The 25366-nt window shown below is 46.3% G+C and overlaps 2 protein-coding genes across 5 annotated transcripts in view; one reads left to right on the forward strand and one right to left on the reverse strand.

Moving 5' to 3' along the window:
• The window catches only part of EP300 (E1A binding protein p300), a 532137-nt gene that overhangs the window by 41662 nt on the left and 465109 nt on the right, over positions 1 to 25366 (reverse strand). For all 4 annotated transcript variants that reach the window (XM_033935072.1, XM_033935073.1, XM_033935071.1 and 1 more), the window contains exon 28: positions 5081 to 5245. In XM_033935072.1, coding sequence (XP_033790963.1) covers positions 5081 to 5245 — 165 coding nt within the window. The remainder of the gene's footprint in view (positions 1 to 5080; positions 5246 to 25366) is intronic.
• LOC117355931 lies at positions 10770 to 13849 on the forward strand. Its single transcript, XM_033935076.1, has one exon. It carries the CDS (start codon positions 11499 to 11501, stop codon positions 12768 to 12770), a length of 1272 nt encoding a protein of 423 aa, XP_033790967.1. The 5' UTR covers positions 10770 to 11498; the 3' UTR covers positions 12771 to 13849.

Genomic DNA, 25366 nt, shown 5'->3' on the forward strand with positions numbered 1-25366 from the left:
GTGCCCCACTCTGGAGGGGGCACCGGAACAACTGCCCTGAGATCTATCAAGCGCTGAAGGGTCTGGCGAAAAGCCTGCGTCTTCACCGGAGTCTGACATGGAGAAGCGAGGAAAAAATCCGGCAGAGAGCGGGCGAACTCCAGGGCATAACCGTCCCGCACCACCTCCAGGACCCACTGATCGGACGTGATCTCGGCCCATTTGGGGAAAAAATCTCGCAGCCGGGCCCCCACCGGAACCAAAGGGGGCGCCGGCAAGGCGTCATTGTGCAGGACGGGAAGCGGGGGAACCGGCGGAGGGATTCCCTGCCCCCCGACGGGCCCCCCGAAAGGGCTGCGTGCGCTGGAAGAACCGACCCCGGGAAAAACCCGGAGACTGGAAAGAAGCAGCCCCACGCCCCGGGCGATACTTGCGAAAATCCCGCAAACGCCCCCGGGCCGCACCCCCCCGAGACGCCGGGCGGGCACGGTCCTCCGGCAGACGGGGAACTTTCGAGTCCGACAGAGTCTGAATCAACTTATCCAAGTCCTCTCCAAACAAAAACGACCCCCGAAAGGGAAATTTAGTAAGCTTAGCTTTGGACGCAGCATCCGCCACCCAAGCGCGCAGCCACAACACACGCCTTGCGGCCACGCCAAAAGCCATAGACTTAGCCGAGCTCCGCACCAAGTCATAGAGAGCATCTGAGAGGAATGAGGCCGCCATCTCAATCTTCGCAACCTCCTGATCCACCAGAGACCAGTCGTCAGACTCTCGATCCAAGACCCGCTCCGCCCACCGAAACACGGCGCGAGCGACCAGTCCCCCACAAATAGCCGCCTGGACCCCAAGGGCCGAGACCTGAAAATTTTGCTTAAGGAGGCCCTCCAATTTGCGCTCCTCAGGGTCTCGCAAGGCAGAACCGCCCTCAACAGGCACGGTATGCCGCTTGGAAATCGCCGAGACCACCGCATCCACGACCGGCGAAGCTAACGTAGCCCGATCCCCTTCAGGAATGGGATACAGGCGAGCCATGCTGCGCGCCAGCCGAAACGGCGTCTCCGGCGTTTTCCACTGCTCCAGAATAATATCCCGAATATCCTGATGCATAGGAAAAGAGCGGGAAACGGAACGGATCCCCCGCAACAGGGGGTCCCCCACACGCGGAGTCTCCGGCGGCGCGTCCTCAAAACGCAAGACCGAAGAAACCTGCTGAATAAGGTCAGGCAGCTCATCTTTCTGAAAAAGACGCACCACAGACGCCTCGTCACTGGAGAACGGGAAATCCGACAACCCGCCGCCAGCTTCCGTCCCCTCCAGAGAGTCCTGGAATTCCTCAGAAGGGTCCAGGTCCTCCTCCAAACCGACCCGATCCTCCGACCACAAATTCTCGTCCCACGACACCCGCGGACGCTTGGACAAGGTAGGCGGCGGAGGGGACGTCACGCCAGACGAAAGAGGCAAAGCCGCAGGAAGCGCGGAGGAAAAACCACCCCCCGAGACCCCCTGGGCGCAACCGGGACCCCCAGCCGCCTGAAAATAGGCTCTGCATAAAGAAAAGAAAAAATCAGGAGAAAACCCCCCCGAGGGTCCCAAGGGACTCCCTGCCACAGCAGGGGACCCAGCAGAACCTTGCCCCTGCATAGTCAAAACAGGGGGAAGGTCACCTGAGGTGGAAGACAAAATGGAGGGGCCAGACAGAGAAGATGGCGGTTTTCCCGCCAAAAAAGCTCCCTCCATAGCCTGAAGCGGCTGAGAAACCTGAATAGTCTCAGCCGCTAAAGCAGGCAAGCCGGCATCAGCTGTCAAAAAATCAGCTGAGAGGGAATCCTCTACAACCCGACCGTCGGCGGTCTGGGGATTCCCTCCGTGGGCGGACGGAGAAGACCGGGCTTCGCCACCGTTCCCTGCCGACTCGCGAGGCACCATCGGCGGGGAGCTCTGGGCGCCTGCAGCCGCTGCCGACGGAGCTCCTCCACCGCCCCGGCCTGAACACCGCTTGCACAGGCCGGCCGCGAGTGCCTCGCGTCTGGAGCACAATGAGCACTTTTTCCCTTTAAAAGTGCTCATTGCTCCATACGCGACCTAGCTGTAAAAAAGTGCCGGTTAGTTGAAAAAATACAGTAAAATACAGTTTTCTTAAAGGGATACAACCCTCCAGACCAGCACTACCTCAGGATTTTTTTTTTTTTTTTACAGAACAGACTCCACAGGCTCTCAAAGCAATAGTCTTGCTTGATTTAGGGGGCAAGGCTTATTGCTGAGGCTCCTCTAAAAAAATGTGGGGAGGTGGAGGAAGTGGGGGGAGGGACCCCGCTCGTGACCCGCCGGGTTTGACACCCCCGAGGTCGGACGAACCCCCAAACAGAGTCCGTCCAAGCTCCGTCCGGCTAAAAACAGGGACAAAAAACACCTTAAACAAATTCCAACAGCCCTACCAAGGGAGATGGGTACAGATCACTCAACACCTGCTGGAGACTGAAAGAAGACTGAGGGAAATAGAGAGGAGGGGCTAGGATATACTGTCCCAAAGTTTTGTTTTCAGTCTCCACCTGCTGGTCATGATTAGATATATACCCATTCGTAAAGTTAACCTCTACTGGTCTGGAGAGTGCTAAAGAACTATAATTATTTATTTAGTTAGTTGAAAAACCGAAAGACGTGAAGCACACACTCGACAAAAAAAAGACAAGCTGCAGCTGAAAGGCACTAGTCACTCGCAGAGAGCCTCGAAGTTTAGACTTTTTAGCTCCACGGAAAAACTAGAACTGAGGAGATGCGCACTAGAGAATGACACGGTGATAAAATTCATCACCGTTCCTGTCCCCGCGGATTACCGCGGGAAATAATCCCTTGTCATTTTCTAGTATCTATTTCAACCTCAGTCCTTCTACACCAGCATTCTTCAAAGCAAAACTTGCAGGTCAGTGGTTGTGCCCAATTATACTCTGATTCTTCCCTCTCTCCTTAAAGAATGACATGAAGATGGTTTCCCGTGGTTATCCGTGGGGACGGGAACAGTGATGAATTTTGTCACCGTGTCATTCTCTAATGCGCGCCCTTCATCGGGTGGGAAGGCACTCGTGCATACACGGTGCTGCAGTCGCAAACTTTCTGAAGTTCTTCAAGCAAGATTGCTTGTGAAGCTCTCCGCATCGGGGCTCCATGGATGACGTCACCCATATGTGAGAATATGCTGCCTGCTTGTCCTGGGATAATGTATATACTGAATGTACATATGTTGATCTAAAACATTTAACTAGAAGAAATAAAAAGAAGAAATGTTTAGTTGTAGCAAACCAGCAACAGTAGCATCCAATGCCAAACCAGGTCTTTTGTATTTTTGATGGATTTGGGGAGGTTAAGTTTAAGTCTTAGTGATCTCACCAAATCAGGGCTAAAACCTAAATCAATCCAGGAATAAATTGTAGCACTAAAATAAGATCACAGATTTCAATCTTATAAAAGGTCACTCAAATGTATCTAAACAAATCTAAAATAAAGAAACAAACTTTTACCGATTAATCTACCCAAAATCACCAACAACAACACTCAAACAACAATGCATACCACCCCACTGAAACTGAAATCAGAACTAAGAATCCTAGGGATTATGTTCAAAAACCTATCTTGGGATGCACAAATATTAACCAAGTAAATATTCACAACATTAACATAACATTACATACATTTTTATTTATATACCGCAAAAGCCTTTCGGTTCTATGTGGTTTACAAACGAGATGAGCTGACCATTGTCAGTGAGCTACAATAGATAAAATATTGGCATCAACAAGTTAACAGACAAATTTGGCATCGTTTTTACAAAGAAAACTTTCAGATCTTGGTTCAGTCACTGGTACTATCCCAACCAGATTATTGCAATGACCATTATGTAGGATGCAAAGAAAATATACAGAAAAAACTACAAACCATTTAATGAAGCTGCCAGACTTATTTTCTCAGCAACTAAATATGAAAAAGTGACACCCCTATATCTCAAACTACATTAGCTCCCCTTTGAAGCAAGATGTATTTTTAAACTATTTACAAACTTTTTAAAATCTTAAATCTTCCATGGCGAAACACCAGACTACATGCTGAATTTAATAGAAATACCATGCAACGACAAACATAACCTGATCAGCAACCACATGAGAATAAGATTCCCACTATTCATTCTACAACCTTTCCATACCTGGAAGCAAAATGATGGAATCCTTTATCAGCCCAATTAAGGAACACCCCCTCCTACCAAAACTTTCATAAAGGCCTACAAATCTATTTGAAAAATCTTACTCCCCTCAACCATAAACAGACTACAACCAACAGAAATCAAATACACAAACCACCTCACCCAACTCGATAAATGATCATGCTCTCTATATACCCATCATCTCACAGACCATGAAAGTGACACCTATACCAGAATCCATAATGTCAAGACTATAATACCAAGATACGGGCTTACACGAACACAAATCATGATATCTATGTCATGAGCCCTAATGAAATAATGTAAATCCTGGACATGGCCATGCTATTCTAAAACATACTGAACTCCTTCTGAGGCATATTAGCGATCCATAAATACTTATGTAATGTAATAAACACTGCTCTGTATTTCAAGAATAGGATCATCACATCCATCTCTCTAATCTGCATTTATTACACAGAACTAAAAGCAGTCATTCTTAATCCTTCTCCTGAAGAAATGTGTCCCAAGTCATCAGCATACTTGTACCACAAACAAAATGGAGATTAAGAGAAGGGCAAAAATACCAAAGTGGTAAGGCTTCCCAGCCTTGTCATATTAACACTAAGCTCTGTATGAACAGTGCTCTATACTCCCTGGCTATGGGATCATCATGAAGCTTGTGCTAAAGGTAGGGGAATGGCAAGAGATGAGACAAAAGAAAAGGCTGTTATGTTTCAATTCTAATATGCAAGCATGTGTAGCTGAATAGGTCTGTACGAAGCTTAATAATCTTAAGGAAGCAGTAGCTTTCATGGAGAAGAAAGCCAAGATAAAAATAAGCAAATTCCCAGTTGTGTGAAGTCAAAAGGACATAAGGGGTGATGACGTTTAAAGCTTCCTTACATCAGTGCTTTCATTGCTTGTGTTTTCTTCCCTCTTCCTTTCTTCCTCCTCCTGTTCTAGCTCCTTAATGCTTTCCTCCAGAACATTTGGCCAGAAGTCACCCTCAAAGTAGGGAAGCTCCTTTGCACTCGTTAGACGGTCTTCTGTGGCTTGCTTAAAAACATCCTGTGAAGGAAACAGAGTGAAAAGGAGTACATCAGTAATAGCAAAACCTACCATATGCAAACAGTTCAATGTCACTATGTAAAATTCTGGAAATTATTTTTCTTACCACACACACAAGTCATGCTCCAAGCAAGATAAACCCACAACTGACACCAATTTACACTAAGGCCTCACAACTGCATAATACATTTCAGTTCCTTATATCACATAGATTATCCCTGCTGCCATCATCTTTCCATAAGTCTAAGGGCTTTCTATATGTGATCATTTCAATTATAAAGTTAATGCTATAAAAAAAAACAAAAAACTCCATCATCTGTATTAAGCTCTGCCTAGAAGCTACTCTTTTGCTTTACCACTTCTGTAAATTAACAATATAAGAATATCAGAGTGCTGCTCTACTGATGTGTACCAAACTATATGCAGGCAACATACTAATAAAATATGAAAATCAGGAGGCATGCTCATAAGTATGCACCTTTTCTTCTTTAAATGAGCTGAAGGATAAGAATGAAATGCAGAAGGATATGAAAATTAAAGATAGAAAGTGCATACTTATATTTCAATGGCATCTTTCCCCTTCTTCATACCATAGCCTGAGGGCTAGACCTAGCTTATAGTGTTCTTCTTGCATATTACCCAACTTTAAAAAAAAAAAAAAAAGCTGTTTGGTTTTCCAAGCCCAGCCAGTGGAAAAAGAGCTGGCTGAGCTTATACTAAAGAAACTGCTGATGGTGAAACTAGGTCTCATTGGCAGAATATTAAGACAATATCAAATGAGAGGGTGCGAATGAAAAGGAGTAAATGTAAAGGAGCTTGCACCACAGCCCACCTTTCTTATTTCAGGGGTGCAGAAAAAGGAATGGGGCATGGGTTCTAAATTCCAAGAAAACCAAGGGGGGAATTTATCAATGTGTGCTATTGTTAAGATGGATTATTTTACCACAAGTTGTGTTATTTTAGCACAAGTTCTCATTGGATAAAATGGGATCCTGTGAGAAAATAGCACAACTTGTGGCAAAATAACCCATTTAACAATAGCACACATTGATGAATTCCCTCCTAAGTTACTTACCTGTTTCCCTCACATGTAGGTGGCATCATTCAATGGAGCCTACACAGCTTATATTACTGTAGTAACTTTTGAAAAGCAGCTCCCCATATGCGAGCACTTTCCTGCTTGTTAGTCATGTGTGTGAGACCACAAACCGCTGCTGCTGCTTTTCATTCGCCTCTTCAAAGCAGCCTGCTGAGGATCGCCGGCCAGCTTTAGCGAACCTCACAGGCCGCTCTCCACCTCGGGAGCACATTCCCTCTGAGGCGATTCCGTACATCAGAGGAGGGGTGGGATCGTGTCAGAGGGAACGTGCTCCCGAGGTGGAGAGCGGCCTGCGAGGTTCGCTACAGCCGGCTGGCGATTCTCAGCAGGCTACTTTGAAGAGGCGAATGAAGTGCAGCAGTGGTAGCAGTGGTTCGTGCCAGCGGGCCAGAAAAGACCAGGAAGCCAGGATGGAGGGAGGGTAAGAATGGCGGTTTTGGAGAAGGGAAGAGGTGCTGCTGGACAGGGGGGGAGATAAAATGAAGGGAGAAGGGCTGCTGCTGGACAGGGAGAGCAGGGAAGGGGCACTGCTGAACAGTGGGGAGGTAAAAAGAAGGGAGAAGGGCTGCTGCTGGACAGGGGGAGCAGGGAAGGGGTGCTGCTGGACAGTGGGGAGGTAAAAGGAATGGAGAAGGGCTGCTGCTGGACAGAGGGAGCAGGGAAGAGGTGCTGATGGACAGAGGGGAGGTAAAAAGAAGGGAGAAGGGCTCCTGCTGGACAGGGGAAGCAGGGAAGGGGTACTGCTGGACAGGGGGGAGGTAAAACAAAGGGAGAAGGGCTCCTGCTGGACAGGGGGAGCAGGGAAGGGGTGCTGCTGGACAGTGGGGAGGTAAAAGGAATGGAGAAGGGCTGCTGCTGGACAGAGGGAGCAGGGAAGAGGTGCTGATGGACAGAGGGGAGGTAAAAAGAAGGGAGAAAGGCTACTGCTGGACAGGGGGAGCAGGCAAGGGGGGTGGTGGCTTGGGGAAGCAGCAGGAAGAAATTGCATTGGTAGCTTGGGAGTAGGGAAAGAATTGGGGAAGTGGAGAAATTGGCATGATGGCTTGTAGGGGCAGGGCAGAGAGAAAGAAAGGCAGAAAGAAAGAGGGGGCAGGAGGAGAGAGAAAGAAAGTCAGAAAGAAAGACATATTGGCTTTACAGAAGAAGGAAGTGCAAAATCAGACAAAAAGGTAGGAAAAATAATTTTTCCAATTTAGTGATCAAAATGTGTCCGTTTTGAGAATTTATATCTGCTGTCTATATTTTGCACCATGGCCCCCTTTTACTAAACCGCAATAGTGGTTTTTAGAGCAGGGAGCCTAAGAGCATCGAGAGCAGTGCAGGGCATTCAGCGCAGCTTCCTGCGCTAAAAACCGCTATCGCGGTTTAGTAAAAAGGGAGGGGGTATATTTGTCTATTTTTGTATAGTAGTTGTTACCGAGGTGACATTGCATATTTTAAAGTCATCTGCCTTGACCTCTGATAAAAACCCCGAATACAAATGATAATTAACATTTTCTCTGCGTACAGTGTGCTTTGTGTTTCTTTAAATTTTATTGTTGGTAGATCATTTTATGGCTTTGGCGGTATATAAAAATAAAATTATTATTATTTTGACTTGGTCATTTTAAAAGTAGCTCACAAGCCAAAAAAGTGTGGGCACCCCTGATATAGAGTATCACTCTGGAATGGGTTCTCTGGCTGCAATATCGAGTAATCTGCAGACTGTGGCCTGCATCTGAACCGCCTTCTCAAGGCAGCCTGCTGGGGAATCCAGAAAATACTCGGTCAGAGGAGAGAGAAACTAGTTTGTAGTCATCTCTGAGAACCTCCAAGACCCAGCGGTTGGAGGTAATGGCTTGGCCAAAAAATTGACAAACCCCCACCCCCCACCCGATGTGCCTGGGGGTGGGAGATAGTTACCTGGCGTCAGAATTATTTCTTTGCAGGAGCTGCCGGACTCACCATGGATGGCTAATGTCGAGAACGGCTGAAGCGAGGACTGGCAGACAAAGAGGACTGCTGGCCCACAGAAGGGCCTGAGTACGGATAAGAGTGCCTGAATAGAAGAAAATTAAGACGCCTCGAACCCCTGGAAGGATGGGATCTATTCACAGTGTCACAATCCGTCCCCAGTGGCTCCGCTCATTCCAGAGCTGCCGGTGGCTAAACCTTATCCAGCCACTCAGCGAGCTAACCACGGGGATAGGATTGTGACTAGTCCCAGGAAAAAAGGTACATTTCCCTTTAACTGGAAGCAGGCTGAACTGCAGGGAGTAGAGGAAGGAGAGCAGAACAGCTCAGAAGAGCCTGAGAGGGACCTCCCTCCTCCTGTTCACTCCCAGCTGAGGCCCATGGTGAGAAATGTAAAACAAGCTAAGCAATCAAGGCAGGTAACTCCTCCCCCTCAGAGAGCAGGGTGTGTTCGTTTGAACAATATAGAGGCTGCTCTGAGGAGAGGAAAGTTAGTTGGCCCTGAGCCAGCTCAGGGAAGGGTCTCTCCTGACTATATGCCTGACTGTGAGGATGTGACCATGATGGAAACTGACACTGACCTTGTTGCCAACCAGCCAGCCCCACCTGAACCCATGGAATGGGTAGAGAGCCTTGGACTGCCTGAAGATACGCTCATGCAATAAAGATAAGTGGCAGGTCTGAAGGTTTGGAGCCTTTCTCTGTTTATTAGAACACTGTTGTGCAGTTGTGCTGTGTGTGAGAAAGTGCAGGGACTGGTGCTGAAAAAAAAAAAACGTTTTTTTATTGTTGGTTTGTAACTCAAGTGGCCTGAATTGGGGATGCATTTCTGTGACTGTGAGGGAAGTAAATGTCATAACTTTTGGGGAGAATTCACTTAAGATCCAGGTCGGGATAGTGGGGCCATTATTGGCATTCTGATATTTCAGAAAAGTAATAAGTGAATTCCTTTACTCCCCTCCCCCACCAACAGTTTCTCTGTTGGATTCAGCCCAGCTTTAAACTTGCTGAGCTTAGAGGCCCAGAACTTGAGTGAGAGTGTGTAAGGTTGCTTTATCTTCCCTAAGGTAAAGACAAGCCCACTACAGTTCTGTTTGCTATTTTTTGGATGTAAATGATACTTACCTTAATTGCCTGATTGAAGGTAGCAGTGGCAACCCATTCCAGTGGGTCCACTCCAGACTTTATTTGTGGTTATCTGTGTGCAGCATTCTATTTGGACTTTGGGGTTTTTTTTTTATGAATGCTTAAGGGAGACGTTGCTCCCAACTTCGGTTCAAGGAATAAAGGGACTTTGAACAAGTGAACTGATTTGTTTATTTTTGCTATTTTGCTTCCTGACAAGAAAAGATATTCCAGCAGGACTTCCTTCCTTCATCGGAAGCACGTCGGAGGTGCGCTCGGGTGAGCAGAGGCCGGGTTACGGCAAATACAGGTACCGGCCCATGTCACATATGGTATCAGGAGTGGGATGAGCGCCTCCTGCTGGACATTGTGAGAATTGGGGAAAAAAAAATATATTTTTTTTTTTGGAAAAAAAAAGTTTTGGACTTGTGAATAATTTGTTGTTTTAGCTTGTTATTTTAGTTTGTTGTATTGGTTCCAGTCTGAGCGGAGCGGAGTTCCAGAAGTCTTCCGACCGGGGTGCAGAGGAAGCAAGTGGCTTGGCTGTCCCAGCTGCACCAGTGAGGAGCCAGAGTCGGAGGAGGCTGAGGATCGATATAGGAGGACAGAAACGCAGCTATACGACTGGGGGCCAAGGAGGCCTACAAACAAAAGGCAAAGACTCACCTTGTGCTCTGGTAAGAGGCTTGACCAGGGGGGTGAGGGAGTTTGACTACACTCATATAGTGGTACCGCACTTGGGTTGGTCTCTCTCGCTTTGTTTCTTGTAGGTTAATCGGCAAGATGGACCAACAACAGCTGATAGCGTTCTTGACGGCGGAACGCCAGAAGCAAAGCGAGGACTTACAAGCAGTGCTAAAGACCAACCAGGAGTTATGGTACCGGTCTCAGGAATTATCTCGGCGGCAACACGACGAGATGGTGCTAGCGATGGGGGAGCAAACGCAAGTACTGTCTAGAATTTTGCAGAACCCATCGACATCGGCAGGCAGTGAGCCTGGACACAGTAATTTGCCACAACCCTCAGGAGCAGCTAACCCTCTAGCCACGCTAAATCTGTGTAAGATCACACCAGCGGATGCGCCGGATGAATTCCTATCCGCGTTCGAGAGGGTAGCTACTGCTGCTGGTTGGCCTCAGGGTCAGTGGGCTGTAAGGCTACTCCCATGCCTTGCAGGAGAAACCCTGTCTGCTTATCAGACACTAGCCCCAGAGGTAGCTAACAATTATCAAGCTGTAAAGACACATATATTGGAGTACTTAGGCTACACTCAAGAGCATTACCGCCAGCGGTTTAGAGCAACCCTTATGCAGGATAAGGAAAGGCCTAAGGCCCTTGCTCAAAAACTGTCTAAGTTGGCTGAGAGGTGGCTTAGTCCATGGCTTGGGGATGCCCGGGCCATTGTATTAGAGGTGATCAGGGAGCAGTTTCTGCAATCCGCTCCCAAGAATTTGAGGGGCTGGGTGCAGAAACAGGGCTGCAAAACCTTAGCCCAGACCTTAGAGGTAGCGGAAGCCTATTTGGACGCCCAAGGCGCCTATGAGGAGGGAAAGACAACCACCCTACTAGGCCTGGGAAAAGCTAAGGACAGCCGAGGTCAGGACCCACCTAGGAAACCTACAGGGTACCCTAGGGCGAAGGAGCCTGTCCCTGAGAAAACCCAGAGGTGCTATCGTTGTGGGAAAATAGGGCATACCCAGAGGTACTGTAGGGTAACGAGGGATCTGATAATAACTCAGAGGCCTGGGGCCCCGATTCCCGAAGAATATCAAGTCATAGTCTCAGTAGCCAACAGGGAGGTCCCGGCTCTGGTCGATACGGGGGCTGAGCAGTCGGTCGTATCAGAGCAACTATGGGATGAATTGGGCTCAGATCAGGAGCTGGGGGTGAAGCAAGTACCCATCACCTGTATACACGGAGAAACACAGGAATACCCCCTTAGAGACCTGACCATTCAACATAGGGAAAAAAAAACCCGAATATCAGTGGCAGTTTTAAAGACAACACCTTACCCATTAATCCTGGGAAGAGATTGGCTGAATCGGGCGCAGATAGGAGTGCCGGAGAGGAAGGGGATGTTGAGTAAATGTGTGTTGGGTAGTCGGGTTGAGGAGAGCTTAGTCGGGCCCCGGGAGGGAAGACGACGGGCTAAGGGGTTAAAACCTAAATATGGGAAGCCTACAATTCGGTGGGCCCCGCTGTCAGATAGGGCCATAGCACCCACGCGGGTTTACGCTAAGGCTGCAGGCTATGACCTATATGCCGCCTGTGAACAAACTATCCCTGCTAAGGGAAGGTCCCTGATAAACACAGATATACAAGTATCTCCCCCGCCAGGTGCCTATCTACGGATAGCTCCAAGGTCAGGATTGGCGTTAAAGCAGTCAATCGATGTGGCCGCTGGGGTCATCGACCCAGATTTTAGGGGCAATGTCGCGGTACTCCTGGTCAATCAGGGTGATAGCGAGTACAAAGTGCAAATCGGGGATCGTATAGCCCAGCTTATTTGCGAGAGAATTTGGCACCCCAACCTGGTACAGTGGACCCGTCTCCCGGACACCAGCAGAGGAGAGCAAGGGTTCGGGTCCACCGGGGTAGGAACTATAGAAAGTAGGTCTCGCCCTGAATTAGGATCGGAGCTGAGAGGGAATATAGAAGCCGCTAAAGTAGCCGCACTAGACGCAGAGATACTGAAACTGAGAGAAGAGTTGACACTAGCACGAAAGGATTGGGAAGCTAACCTAAGAACCCAAACCGAAGCCAAGTTCCAAGCTTGGAAGGATCCCCTAGACCGGGATAATCAACGGTCCAGGGAGGAAATAACTGCCCAGTGTCAGCGGGAGTCAGGGAAGCTGACCGACCTTATGGCGCAAATTACGGACCAACTGAAGGTAGTACAGGGGCAAATAAGGGAAAATGAAGTCCAACAGCAAGCGATCCAACGTAGCGTTGTAGAAATAAAGAACACTTGCGGAGAACTAACAAACCAAACTGGGAAAGCAGAAAGTTGGGTAACTAAACAACGGGCACAGGAAGAGCAACTGGAACAACACGCCCAGCATTTTGAAAAGGTGCTGGATACCTTTAGGGGAATAGAACAGGACCTGGAGGAAGTGAGGGTTCAGATTGCCCAAGTAAAAAAGGAAGACTTAGGGGATATCACACAGGTGGTAGCTGCCCTTGCCCAGAGAGTAGAAGGGTTGGAAAGTCCTCAGGATCAAGATACAGGGGCCTTAGCAGGGCCTTATGAGACACCCCTGTTGAGATGGCCGGAAGATTTTGAGGACTCTGATCCACCACCCCTAAATCAAGGGAGAAGGGCAAATAGGCCCCGGAAACGATATTGAGCATCGCCCTGGCAAGTTAAGTGTGAATGTGGACACTCTGTCTCGTATGCAAGAGGATAGTGAGTTGCCCCGGGAAAATAGGGACAATCAATCCTTAAGGGTGAGGGTATGTCACAATCCGTCCCCAGTGGCTCCGCTCATTCCAGAGCTGCCGGTGGCTAAACCTTATCCAGCCACTCAGCGAGCTAACCACGGGGATAGGATTGTGACTAGTCCCAGGAAAAAAGGTACATTTCCCTTTAACTGGAAGCAGGCTGAACTGCAGGGAGTAGAGGAAGGAGAGCAGAACAGCTCAGAAGAGCCTGAGAGGGACCTCCCTCCTCCTGTTCACTCCCAGCTGAGGCCCATGGTGAGAAATGTAAAACAAGCTAAGCAATCAAGGCAGGTAACTCCTCCCCCTCAGAGAGCAGGGTGTGTTCGTTTGAACAATATAGAGGCTGCTCTGAGGAGAGGAAAGTTAGTTGGCCCTGAGCCAGCTCAGGGAAGGGTCTCTCCTGACTATATGCCTGACTGTGAGGATGTGACCATGATGGAAACTGACACTGACCTTGTTGCCAACCAGCCAGCCCCACCTGAACCCATGGAATGGGTAGAGAGCCTTGGACTGCCTGAAGATACGCTCATGCAATAAAGATAAGTGGCAGGTCTGAAGGTTTGGAGCCTTTCTCTGTTTATTAGAACACTGTTGTGCAGTTGTGCTGTGTGTGAGAAAGTGCAGGGACTGGTGCTGAAAAAAAAAAAACGTTTTTTTATTGTTGGTTTGTAACTCAAGTGGCCTGAATTGGGGATGCATTTCTGTGACTGTGAGGGAAGTAAATGTCATAACTTTTGGGGAGAATTCACTTAAGATCCAGGTCGGGATAGTGGGGCCATTATTGGCATTCTGATATTTCAGAAAAGTAATAAGTGAATTCCTTTACTCCCCTCCCCCACCAACAGTTTCTCTGTTGGATTCAGCCCAGCTTTAAACTTGCTGAGCTTAGAGGCCCAGAACTTGAGTGAGAGTGTGTAAGGTTGCTTTATCTTCCCTAAGGTAAAGACAAGCCCACTACAGTTCTGTTTGCTATTTTTTGGATGTAAATGATACTTACCTTAATTGCCTGATTGAAGGTAGCAGTGGCAACCCATTCCAGTGGGTCCACTCCAGACTTTATTTGTGGTTATCTGTGTGCAGCATTCTATTTGGACTTTGGGGTTTTTTTTTTATGAATGCTTAAGGGAGACGTTGCTCCCAACTTCGGTTCAAGGAATAAAGGGACTTTGAACAAGTGAACTGATTTGTTTATTTTTGCTATTTTGCTTCCTGACAAGAAAAGATATTCCAGCAGGACTTCCTTCCTTCATCGGAAGCACGTCGGAGGTGCGCTCGGGTGAGCAGAGGCCGGGTTACGGCAAATACAGGTACCGGCCCATGTCACAACAGGCAGCAAATTAGGCCTGCAATCCTACACACTGGAATGGCGTGCCCAGGCCACAAAAAAAAAGAGGCCACTACCGCCTAACACCAGTGGCAACTGTGCGCTTCCCAGGCCCCCCCCCCCCCCCACATGCCATTTTTGCAGAAGTCAGGGCAAAAGGAGCTAGAAGACCCTCTTTGGAGGTCAAAAGCATTGAATCTGGGCAAGCCTCGCAACCCTCATGGGCCACAGCACATGGAACACGGCTGCACATTCGCAGCAAATGAGGCATGAATCCATCACACCTTGCCCTGGGGAGACCATCTATGTGGTTTTCTTTCAAATACGAAGCTGGCAAGTATAAAAAATATCTTTAAAATCAAGTCGGGAAAAATACAACATGGCCGCTGCAAGTGCCGATTTTGACTAAAAAATAGCCCAGGAAAATCATATAAAACCCTCAAAAACGGCAATTTTAGGAGGGGGTAGGGCATGCAGGGAAACTACCCAAAAAACCCTTTTTAAGATCCCCTCCCCAAAATCGCTGATTTAGGCTGTCAGCTTGTACTCACAGAAACATGTGCTGACTGGGAAACACTACAGACAGAACTGAAACAACTCACAGGGAGATCCCTCTGCCTCAAATAGCTGGAAAGCTGGACTTGAGTCTTCTGACTGCCCCACTAGCTGGACTTTCACGGCCGGGTACCTCCACCAACCTCAGACATGTTGCGGAGGAATGCAATATGGCTCTGATCCCGGGAGCACCTCCATGGAGCCATGCAGCCTGCACTCAACCCACTAACAGACGAACCTGGGTTAAGCAAGCTCTCAAGGGAATGGTCCCTGATCCCCGATCTGATATGCAGGCTGCCCAGAGGGTTTACCAACAAGCAGGGAAACCCCCAGACACAGACTTTCTGAAAGGTCTGTGATCTCCCAGGCAAGCGCTGTCCCAGCAGGGAACCTCCACAGCATGAGGGCAAAAACCGTGAACGACTGAAATTACACGCAAAATTAAACAGCGAAGACTGAAATTACACAAAATAAAACATGAGCAGAAAAGACAAGCTCCTACAGCTTGGCTTGTAGGAAGGAAAACTGCTGCTTACAGGGACAATGATGAGGTAAGATGGGGAGGGGTTTAAGTCTGACGTTAGAGGCTTTCTACAAATAACACACTGGTCCTGGAATAAAGTGGGATTATACAAGTACCACCAATTATGGGGCAAAGTAATGCACTCAGGGCTTGCTCAAAGGACTGTGGCACCCTGAGCCAACTTTTGCATTAGTGTTCCCTCTGATCTACAATCTGGTATCTCCCCTCCACCTGTGATCCAATATCTCCACCTCTCTCTCATCCTCCTCTCCTGCTAGATTATGTGAAACAGTGGCTCAGGGTGCTGATGATAAAGATAGCCAAAATTCCAGTCTGGTATCTATCCCTTTAGACTGAAGGTAGATGGACTGGAATTTTGGTGCCTTTTATCACTGATGCCCTGGGTCAGTGCCTCACCTGATCTATAGAACATAAGAAAATAAGATTTGCCGCTGCTGGGTCAGACCAGTAGTCCATCGTGCCCAGCAGTCCGCTCACACAGTGGCCCTTAGGTCAAAGACCAGTGCCCTATTTGAGTTTAAACTTACCTGTGTATGTTCTGGTCCAGCAGGAACTTATCTAACCTTTTCTTGAATTCCTGAAGGGTGCTTTCCCCTATAACAGCCTCTGGAAGAGCATTCCAGATTTCTACCTCTCTGGGTGAAGAAGAACTTCCTTACGTTTGTACGGAATCTATCCCCTTTTAACTTTAGCGAGTGCCCTCTTGTTCTCTTCACCTTGGAGAGGGTGAACAAAAGTAAAAACAAAACAAAAAACCCCAAAAACAAAAACGATTCACTTGTACCTGTTCTATACAACTCAGAATTTTGTAGATTTCAATCATATCTCCCCTAAGCCATCTATTTTCCAAGCTGAAGACTGTAACCTCTTTGATCTTTCCTCATATAAGAGGAGTTCCATTCTGATGACCCCCACCAAAGAGAGAAGATGCAGGAGACCTACGAATTCTGAGAACCGATATCTGCGAAATCCAGCAGTGGGTTCACACTGAATGTTATTAGAAAATTTATGTAACTGTAACTTTTCCCAGTTTATAGTAATGCATGTACGGCAATAACTGAGATGCTTCGTTTGTACAGGTCAGCACTTAAGTGTGTGGTATGCAGCATATATTACCTTCTGCAATTCAACACTATTAAAACATCTAGTAGAAAACTAGTAGCCTGTCAAAAACACAAACAACTACACTTTTTTTCCACTATGAATCAAGAGCAACCACACTGAATCACCTGTGATATCGCAATTTAGACAGACACACTCAGCTTTAGTTTTCCTTACTGCACATTTGTGAGCTTTGCAATTAATTATCTTTCATTATTAGTGATCATCAATTAACTCAAGAGGTTTCTGAGTATGCTGAAGAAGGCAAAATCTAATGATATAATTTGAGGCTGGTAAGACAGTAAATTTTTCTCTTGTTAATAAGTAGATAACTTATGTTTTTATTTATAGCTTCCAGAAATATTCAGCACTGCTCGCTGTACTGCAGTGTTTGTTAATCAAGCATGTCAGGATTGAAGTTAAGCTATTGTGTCATGCTATAGTTGGAATACCATTTATGTGTCAGAGGGGTCTTTTCTTAAGTAGCTTTTTCCCATTTGTGACAATATAAGAAAGTATATTTGGGGTTGATATTCAAAGTAAGTTAACTGGGTAAGGGAGGCTCTTATCTGGTTAGCTCACACTGACTAGGCCTTGAGGGAACATTCAGTGGCCTGAAGGAATAGTCAAACTGATAAAGCCGAAACCAGCTATTGTGTGGGTAGTCTAGGAGTAAGAGTTGGGACAGAGTTGGAACTTAATGGGATAAGTGCCATTATTAAAACCTTAATTGGATAAGTTAACTAGCCAAATAGGACCACATAAATAGCAGTTCTTTTATTGTCTGGTTTAACTTATCTAGTTAAAGGCTGAATATCAACACTTATCCTGTTAAGTGCTGTCCATTCACACATAGCTAGATATTTATCCACACATGATCCAGCATTGAATATCCGGGCATGATTTCAGTGGCAGTGGTCAACATTTAGAAAACCACTGACTGTCACTGGCTGAATATTACTCCCTTTATGTTTTAGAAGTGCTCTTAACTAGAATGCTTCATGAGGTGCTCAGAATAACATGGCAATAATCATGGTTAATGAGCAGCACAAAGAACAATGCCTGAACTGAGGCATGAGAGGAAGATGGTCTGAGGAGACGAAGACTAATCTGAAGAAATGAGTCCTCAAGCAGGAGCAGAAATAGACAGAGAGAAGCTTTCCGTATACAAGGGAAGTTGTTCCAGATAAAGGGGTCCAGGAGCCAAAGACACAAGATCTCAAGAAGGCTTGATTATTACAAGACAAAATAAGAAGAGGGCAAGACTGAGAGGACAGACAGCAATGAGATAAGAGAGGATGAGATAAGTGGATCAAATGATGGACACAACCAACAGTGAAGACTAAAATCAGACAAAAAATATGGAAAAAGTATGTTAGCATAACAAAACATCTGTATACCGCATTACCTTTCAGATCTATGTGGTTTAATAGAATAAAAAAATTGCCACAAACACAGAATATAGTAGAAATTCAGTCTTTCAGAAATTTCCTAAATAAGTAGGTGTTCAACAATTTCCTGAAATTTTGATATGATGTAGAACAAATCCTAAAAATACTAGGAGTCACCCTAGACAAACACATTTCCCTTGAGAAGCACACTAATCTTACCGTCAGGAAATGCTTCTCGGCGCTCTGGAAACTCCGCACCATAAAAAAATACTTTGATGACAACTCATTCCGACTGTTAGTACAATCCTCCATTCTCAGCATCCTCGATTATTGCAACATCATTTACCTAGGCTCCATGAAGAAAATCACCATGAGACTAAAACTGATTCAGACACTGCCGTCCGCCTTATATTTGGCCTAAACAAATGGGAACATATCACCCCTTTCTACCATAAACTGCACTGGCTGCCATTTGAATCCAGAGTACTGTTCAAGTTCGCATGCTTCAGCTTCAAAACGGTGTTTGGTCTATCCCCAAGCTACCTCATCCCCCACTTTAAATTAAATCACAACAATAAGAACTCTCGCAGAATTCATCTGTTCGCCTTCCCCTCCCTAAAACTATGTCATCTCAAACGATTCGTTGACAAAACCTTCTCCTTCCAGGCGGCCAAACTAAACTCATGGCTTGCCCAAATTATACTCGATGCCCCCACTTACCTGGACTTCAGAAAAAAACTCAAAACTCACTTGTTCCACGGACAGAATCCCTAACACTCCCACTAGCTTCTTCTACTCCCTTCAATACACATGAAATTCCACCTTCCTCCCCAATGTACCCTCCAAACCAATTAACTTCACTGACCGGTATGTTTTTCCCTGTAAAAATAAACAAAAAAAAACACCTCCTATTGTACACTCTTGTATATTCCTTATATATATTCCTTGTATATTCCTACTGTACTCTATTGTATATTATGCCAACTTCATTGACCTGTACTCTCCAAAAAAATTGTTAAATTTCTGTCAACTTCAACGACATGTACATTCCAAAAATTGTTAATTCCAATGTTATTTTCGTGTGTAATCTTATTAACTGCTGTGAACCGCCTAGAACTCTCTGGGTATGGCGGTATACAAAATAAAGTTATTATTATTATTACCAGGAAGGTTTTCATAAACCACTTGGAGGAAAGTTACTAAGGTGTGGTAAAAGACAGGCTTTTACTGCACCTTAATTTCCCATGGGAGTGACTAACCTGTTGTAGCTCAGTACTAGTCCAACTTGTAATAAGCCTTACAGGTAGCATTATTCACACTACCCAGGAGCATCGGGCTGCCAAGCTGTGGCCTGATACGCCTAGGCCACTTCTCAAAGGGGCTGAACAAATTGCTCCCCCCGAATACAAGCCCCTTCCCAATGCACCCTGTTGTGAACATACCACCCCATCTACAAAAGCAGCCCTCTACTCTCTTATTCATTGCAGTACAAAAAATAGAGCCCCTCAGGGCCTACCTTTAATCCCAATTTTTTAGTGGGGTCATAGTAGGAAGAATCCCCAATTGCTTCTGTCCCTTTCCAGTGCTGAATTCAGACTAGGCCGGTGACTCTCAACAGTATCCAAACCCTGGGCTATATTTACTGGCAACATTTATGCTTCTTGATAAGGTTCACTGTTAGTTTACTTTAAGTTTTGCAATACTGCCTTTCAGAACAACTACAATAATGTGGTCTTTTATCCAAAAATGTAAAAAAAGAACTAAATTAAAAAGAGAAACACATAGGGGCGTGGCTTGGACGCGAACGATGACGGTTGGATGAAGAAAGAGCTCCTGTATAAACAAGCTTAATTTCAGAAAAACTACAAAAAAAACGTTCTTAATGGTATAATAAATTGGAGTTTACCTTTTTGATTAGGTGGGAGAGACATTTGAAGGGGAAAATCGGGAGAAAGAAGTGCCGTTTTCATTTGTTTTCTGGGAAGTGAGGTGTGGAGGGCTGAATCCGTCTCAACGGCATAAACAGCAAAATCGGGTCCCCCAGGCAGAGGCGGCAAGATCAGATCCCCGCTGACAGAGCCGGCAAGATCGGGTCCCCGCTGGCAGAGGCGGCAAGATCGAGTCCCGCTGACAGAGGCGGTAAGATCGGGTCCCTCAGGCAGAGGCAGCAAGATTGACTTTTAAACGTTGCCAGGGAGGGCTGGTCCGGGACGCCGTGTGGCCAGGGAGACTTTCCTTCCCCTCCTCTTTAGCACGATCAAAGCTCTCTGGCGTATAGCAAGAGGAAAGATTTCCCGAAGGTGGGGGTTTGCAGGCGGTTGCTCGGTGCACCACGACCGCGGCCATTTTGGATCGGGGAAAAAAAGAAAATTTTACAAAGTCTGGGTCTGCCGGTGAGCTGCCTAGTGACAAAGATAAGTTTTTTTTGAAATGCCTGATGCCTGTTTAAACTAGGGAAAAGGGCTGCTTTGAAATAGCTGTCCTCTGCTGGAAATGAGGAGAGGTCTGCAGTGAAAGCTACTTGGCAACGGTTTTTTTAACTATTTCCTTGCTGCTAACTTCAAAAATAAACTGTGAAAGATCAATATAAATGTTAATCTCTGCTGCTGTAATTCAAGAGATTCAGATATAAGAGACTGTAGGTTTTTGGGTTCTGAGGAAGGACAAATAAAAGGATTGGTAATTTCTTTGACCTGAAGGAAAAAAAAAAAGTGACATTGAGGCAGTTGAGAGTCACTGAAATACATATACATGCACATTGAAAGATTAAAGTAAAAATATTGGATGGAATATTGCTCTCCTCGGTAAAAGCTGCGATTGGGCTTGTAAGAAGAGAGCTAGAAAAGAAGGCTGCAAATTTTTTCAGGCTAGATGCCAACAATGAGTCTGCAATAGAGCCTAAGACAAATAACTGACAGTTGCTTTAAGAATACTGAAAAAAAAAAAAAAAAGCGTGGCTTGGACGAATGGTTGGATAAACAAATAGCTCCTCATATACAAATATATTAAAAAGTCTTACTACCAAATATTTTAAAGAAACTAAAATATATATTGAAATATGACTTCAACTAAACAAAATAAAGCTGACTTAGGAGCTGGAACATCAGGAAGCAATAAGAGGTCGAAACCTGAGCCAGGTACACCCTCTAAAATCCCATTACCAACAGAAAAAAATCTGGATGTTATGGAAGAACTAAGACAAATAAAAGAAATTGTCTTAGATAGTAACAAAAAACTACAAAAAGCAATGGAAGATGCTGCAATCTTAACTAAAAGAGTGGACGTCACAGAAAACAGAATTTCAACATTAGAAGATATTACAGAACAATTAAATACAGACATGAATCACAGCAAAATCATATGGAAAGAAATAACAGAGATAAAAAAAAATCTTGAAGACAGCCGGAATCGTGAAAGACGGAATAATTTAAGAATAATCGGATTACCTGAAGGAGTGGAAAAGAATGATCCGATTTCATTTCTTGAAAAATTTCTACCTAAAATATTACCATTGAAATTTAAAACGGAACTGGAAATTGAAAGAGCTCATAGGATTCCAACACAAAGAAATAACACTCAAACAGGTCCAAGAACTTTAATTTTCAAACTTTTAAGACACCAACAAGCAATTGAAATATGCCAATTAGCCAAGGAAATCAAAAATCTTAAATGCCAAGATTCAAAAATATACATTGTCCCGGACTTTGCAAAAGAAACAGCAACAAGAAGAAAACAATTCTTAGACATGAGACCACAACTAAGATCTCTAGGAGCTAGATTTGGGCTCCTATACCCGTCAATTATGAAGGTTACCGTTGCTAACAAAACGCAAAACTTTACAGATCCAAAAAAACTACAGGAATTTATAAATCAACTGGAGCAACCTATGACAATCTAAAGAACAATTAATGGGTTCATACTAAAGACTATTGACGGTTAAAGATAGATCAAAACGGAAAGCAATGGAAAAAGAACACACAAGGATCGAATTAAAGACTTAAACAACTTGCAACATTCTCCATGGAAAACAAGAAAACTGAAAAATACAAAAATTCTAGAATTCTATTCAGAATACATAGAATAAACTTAATGGCAGGAACATAAATGATTTGAAACACATCTCCGAACTCAAATGATGACGAAGAAAGTTTCTTCAACAAACTTAAAAATGTACTGATTGAATCCGAAATTTTGAAAGCGGAGTAATAGTGAGAAAGAAAATCATCCTACAATCACAAAGAAGATTATAAAAAAAAAAAAAAAAAAAAAAAAAAAAAAAAATGAAGTGATTGGTTTGTTGTATGTCCGGTTGAAGGTGATACTTCAGGTTTAATTTTGCGTTTCAGATACATTAAAATTCATTTCAAATAAGAAATATATGAAAAAAATAAATCTGAAACGCAAATTTTATGTTCTTTTATTTATTAAGTTTAATTTAGTATCCACAATAGTTCAACCTGGGAATCCTCTATGGGAGATAAAAGAAGAGTTTTTGGCACAGGACTTCACTCTTGTCTGCACAGGCCTCAGATACTTTAAAATTATAGATGTCTAGAGAGTATGCTATTGAGATAGAACTTACAAGAACACTGATGGGAATGTTAGCTCCTCTTAATTGACAACTCTCTTGTGAATCATAAGAAAATAATGAATATAAGAGATGAGGGGATTCCTGTGCTGTAAACTCTTGTTACAGTTCTGAGGAAAGAGGCTAAATTGGAAAGGTTTTTAAAGTAAAAATAATATACCACCTGAAAAGAAATGAATAGTAATTGAAATGTTCTTAGATATAATTGATTTAATATACCGTATTTTCGCGGATATAACGCGCACCGTTGTAAAACGCGCACAGGGGTATAGCGCGCAGAAATCACGATGATATGTACAAAAACTTTTCTATACCGCGCTCAGGCATATAACGCGCATGCTGCCCGACTCTCCTCTGGCCACCCCGACTCTCCTTTCGCTCTCCCCGACTCTCCTCTGGCCACCCCGATTCTCCTTTCGCCCTCCCCGACTCTCATCTGGTTGCCCCGACTCACCATTCACCCGCCCTGACTTTCGGTGCACTGCCCCGCCTCTCCGTGCCTGTCCCCCTTGAAGTCCTGTCCCCCCTTGAAGGTCTGCCTGTCCCCCCTTGAAGGTCTGCCTGTCCCCCCTTGAAGGTCTGCCTGTCCCCCCTTGAAGTCCTGTCCCCATCCTGAAAGCCTGATGCCCCCCCTCGACGTCCGATTCTTCTCCCCCCTCGGCAGGACCACTCGCACCCCCACCCCGAAGGACCGCCGACTCCCCGACAATATTGGGCCAGGAGGGAGCCCAAATCCTCCTGGCCACGGCGACCCCCTAACCCCACCCCGCACTACATTACGGGCAGGAGGGATCCCAGGCCCTCCTGCCCTCGACGCAAACCCCTCCCCCCAACGACCGCCCCCCCCCAAGAACCTCCGCCCGTCCCCCAGCCGACCCGCGACCCCCCTGGCCGACCCCCACGACACCCCCACCCGCCTTCCCCGTACTTTGTGTAGTTGAGCCAGAAGGGAGCCCAAACCCTCCTGGCCACGGCGACCCCCTAACCCCACCCCGCACTACATTACGGGCAGGAGGGATCCCAGGCCCTCCTGCCCTCGACGCAAACCCCCCTCCCCCCAACGACCGCCCCCCCCCTCAAGAACCTCCGACCGACCCGCGACCCCCCTGGCCGACCCCCCCACCCCCCTTCCCCGTACCTTTGGAAGTTGGCCGGACAGACGGGAGCCAAACCCGCCTGTCCGGCAGGCAGCCAACGAAGGAATGAGGCCGGATTGGCCCATCCGTCCTAAAGCTCCGCCTACTGGTGGGGCCTAAGGCGCGTGGGCCAATCAGAATAGGCCCTGGAGCCTTAGGTCCCACCTGGGGGCGCGGCCTGAGGCACATGGGCCAAACCCGACCATGTGTCTCAGGCCGCGCCCCCAGGTGGGACCTAAGGCTCCAGGGCCTATTCTGATTGGCCCACGCGCCTTAGGCCCCACCAGTAGGCGGAGCTTTAGGACGGATGGGCCAATCCGGCCTCATTCCTTCGTTGGCTGCCTGCCGGACAGGCGGGTTTGGCTCCCGTCTGTCCGGCCAACTTCCAAAGGTACGGGGAAGGGGGGTGGGGGGGTCGGCCAGGGGGGTCGCGGGTCGGTCGGAGGTTCTTGAGGGGGGGGCGGTCGTTGGAGGGAGGGGGGTTTGCGTCGAGGGCAGGAGGGCCTGGGATCCCTCCTGCCCGTAATGTAGTGCGGGGTGGGGTTAGGGGGGCGCCGTGGCCAGGAGGGTTTGGGCTCCCTTCTGGCCCAACTACACAAAGTACGGGGAAGGCGGGTGGGGGTGTCGTGGGGGTCGGCCAGGGGGGTCGCGGGTCGGCTGGGGGACGGGCGGAGGTTCTTGGTGGGGGGGCGGTCGTTGGGGGGAGGGGGTTTGCGTCGAGGGCAGGAGGGCCTGGGATCCCTCCTGCCCGTAATGTAGTGCGGGGTGGGGTTAGGGGGTCGCCGTGGCCAGGAGGGTTTGGGCTCCCTCCTGGCCCGATATTGTTGGGGAGTCGGCGGTCCTTCGGGGTGAGGGTGCGAGTGGTCCTGCCGGGGGGGGGGGATGTATCGGACGTCGGGGAGTCGGCCGGGCAAGAGGGCTTGGGCTCCCTCTTGCTCCGATCGTGGATGCGGGTGCGGGTGGGAGCGCGTGCGAGCGGTCGTTCGGGGTGGGGGTGCGAGCGGTCCTGCTGGGGGGGTGAATCGGGCGTCGGGCGGGGTGGGAACTATGTTTAAAAACTTTTGTATACCGCGCTCAGGCATATAACGCGCGAGGGGTATGCGCGGTACGTAAAATCACGTATAACGCGCGCGTTATATCCGCGAAAATACGGTAATCATTCTTATGGATTTAAAGATATACAAATACAGAAAATAATCTTTCAATACATAAGAATGAAAAACTTTTTACTTATTCTTATAATTAATAATAAAATAAAAGAAAATATACAAAAATAGAAAAAAAAAAAAAAAATGGTAGTACTTTAGATAATTATTAATAGCTTGTGGGAGTTATCTAAATCTAACCTCAACCTGCGTATCCAAGTTTTCGTAATTAATAAGGGGGGGAAGGGAGGGATAAGAGGGATGGGAGGGAATAAAAGGGAAATATATAAGGAAATCATGGGAATAAAGGAAAAAAGAGAAATGAAATACTTAAAACATTGGGAAAATATACATAATTTAATACCTGAAAATTTAAAAATAAATGGATATTAAAATTATGTCTTTAAATGTTAACGGTCTTAATCATATGATAAAAAGGAAAAAAGCACTATCATTTTTAAAAAGGCAAGATGCAGATATATGTCTTATACAAGAGACCCACCTCTCACATATAGAATCTAAAAAGCTAGAAGGAGGTTGGGTCAAACAGTGTTTTTTCTCACCAGCTATAGGGAAAAAGGCAGGTGTTGCTATTTTAATTAATAAAAAATGCTCTGCTTCATTTAAACTAAAAGCTTCAGATATTCATGGAAGATGGATAATGGTGGAAATGAATATGGGAAATACTACCATGACGTTAATCAATATATACGCCCCT

This window comes from Geotrypetes seraphini, chromosome 2, assembly GCF_902459505.1.
Source record: "Geotrypetes seraphini chromosome 2, aGeoSer1.1, whole genome shotgun sequence".
Lineage (NCBI taxonomy): Eukaryota > Metazoa > Chordata > Amphibia > Gymnophiona > Dermophiidae > Geotrypetes > Geotrypetes seraphini.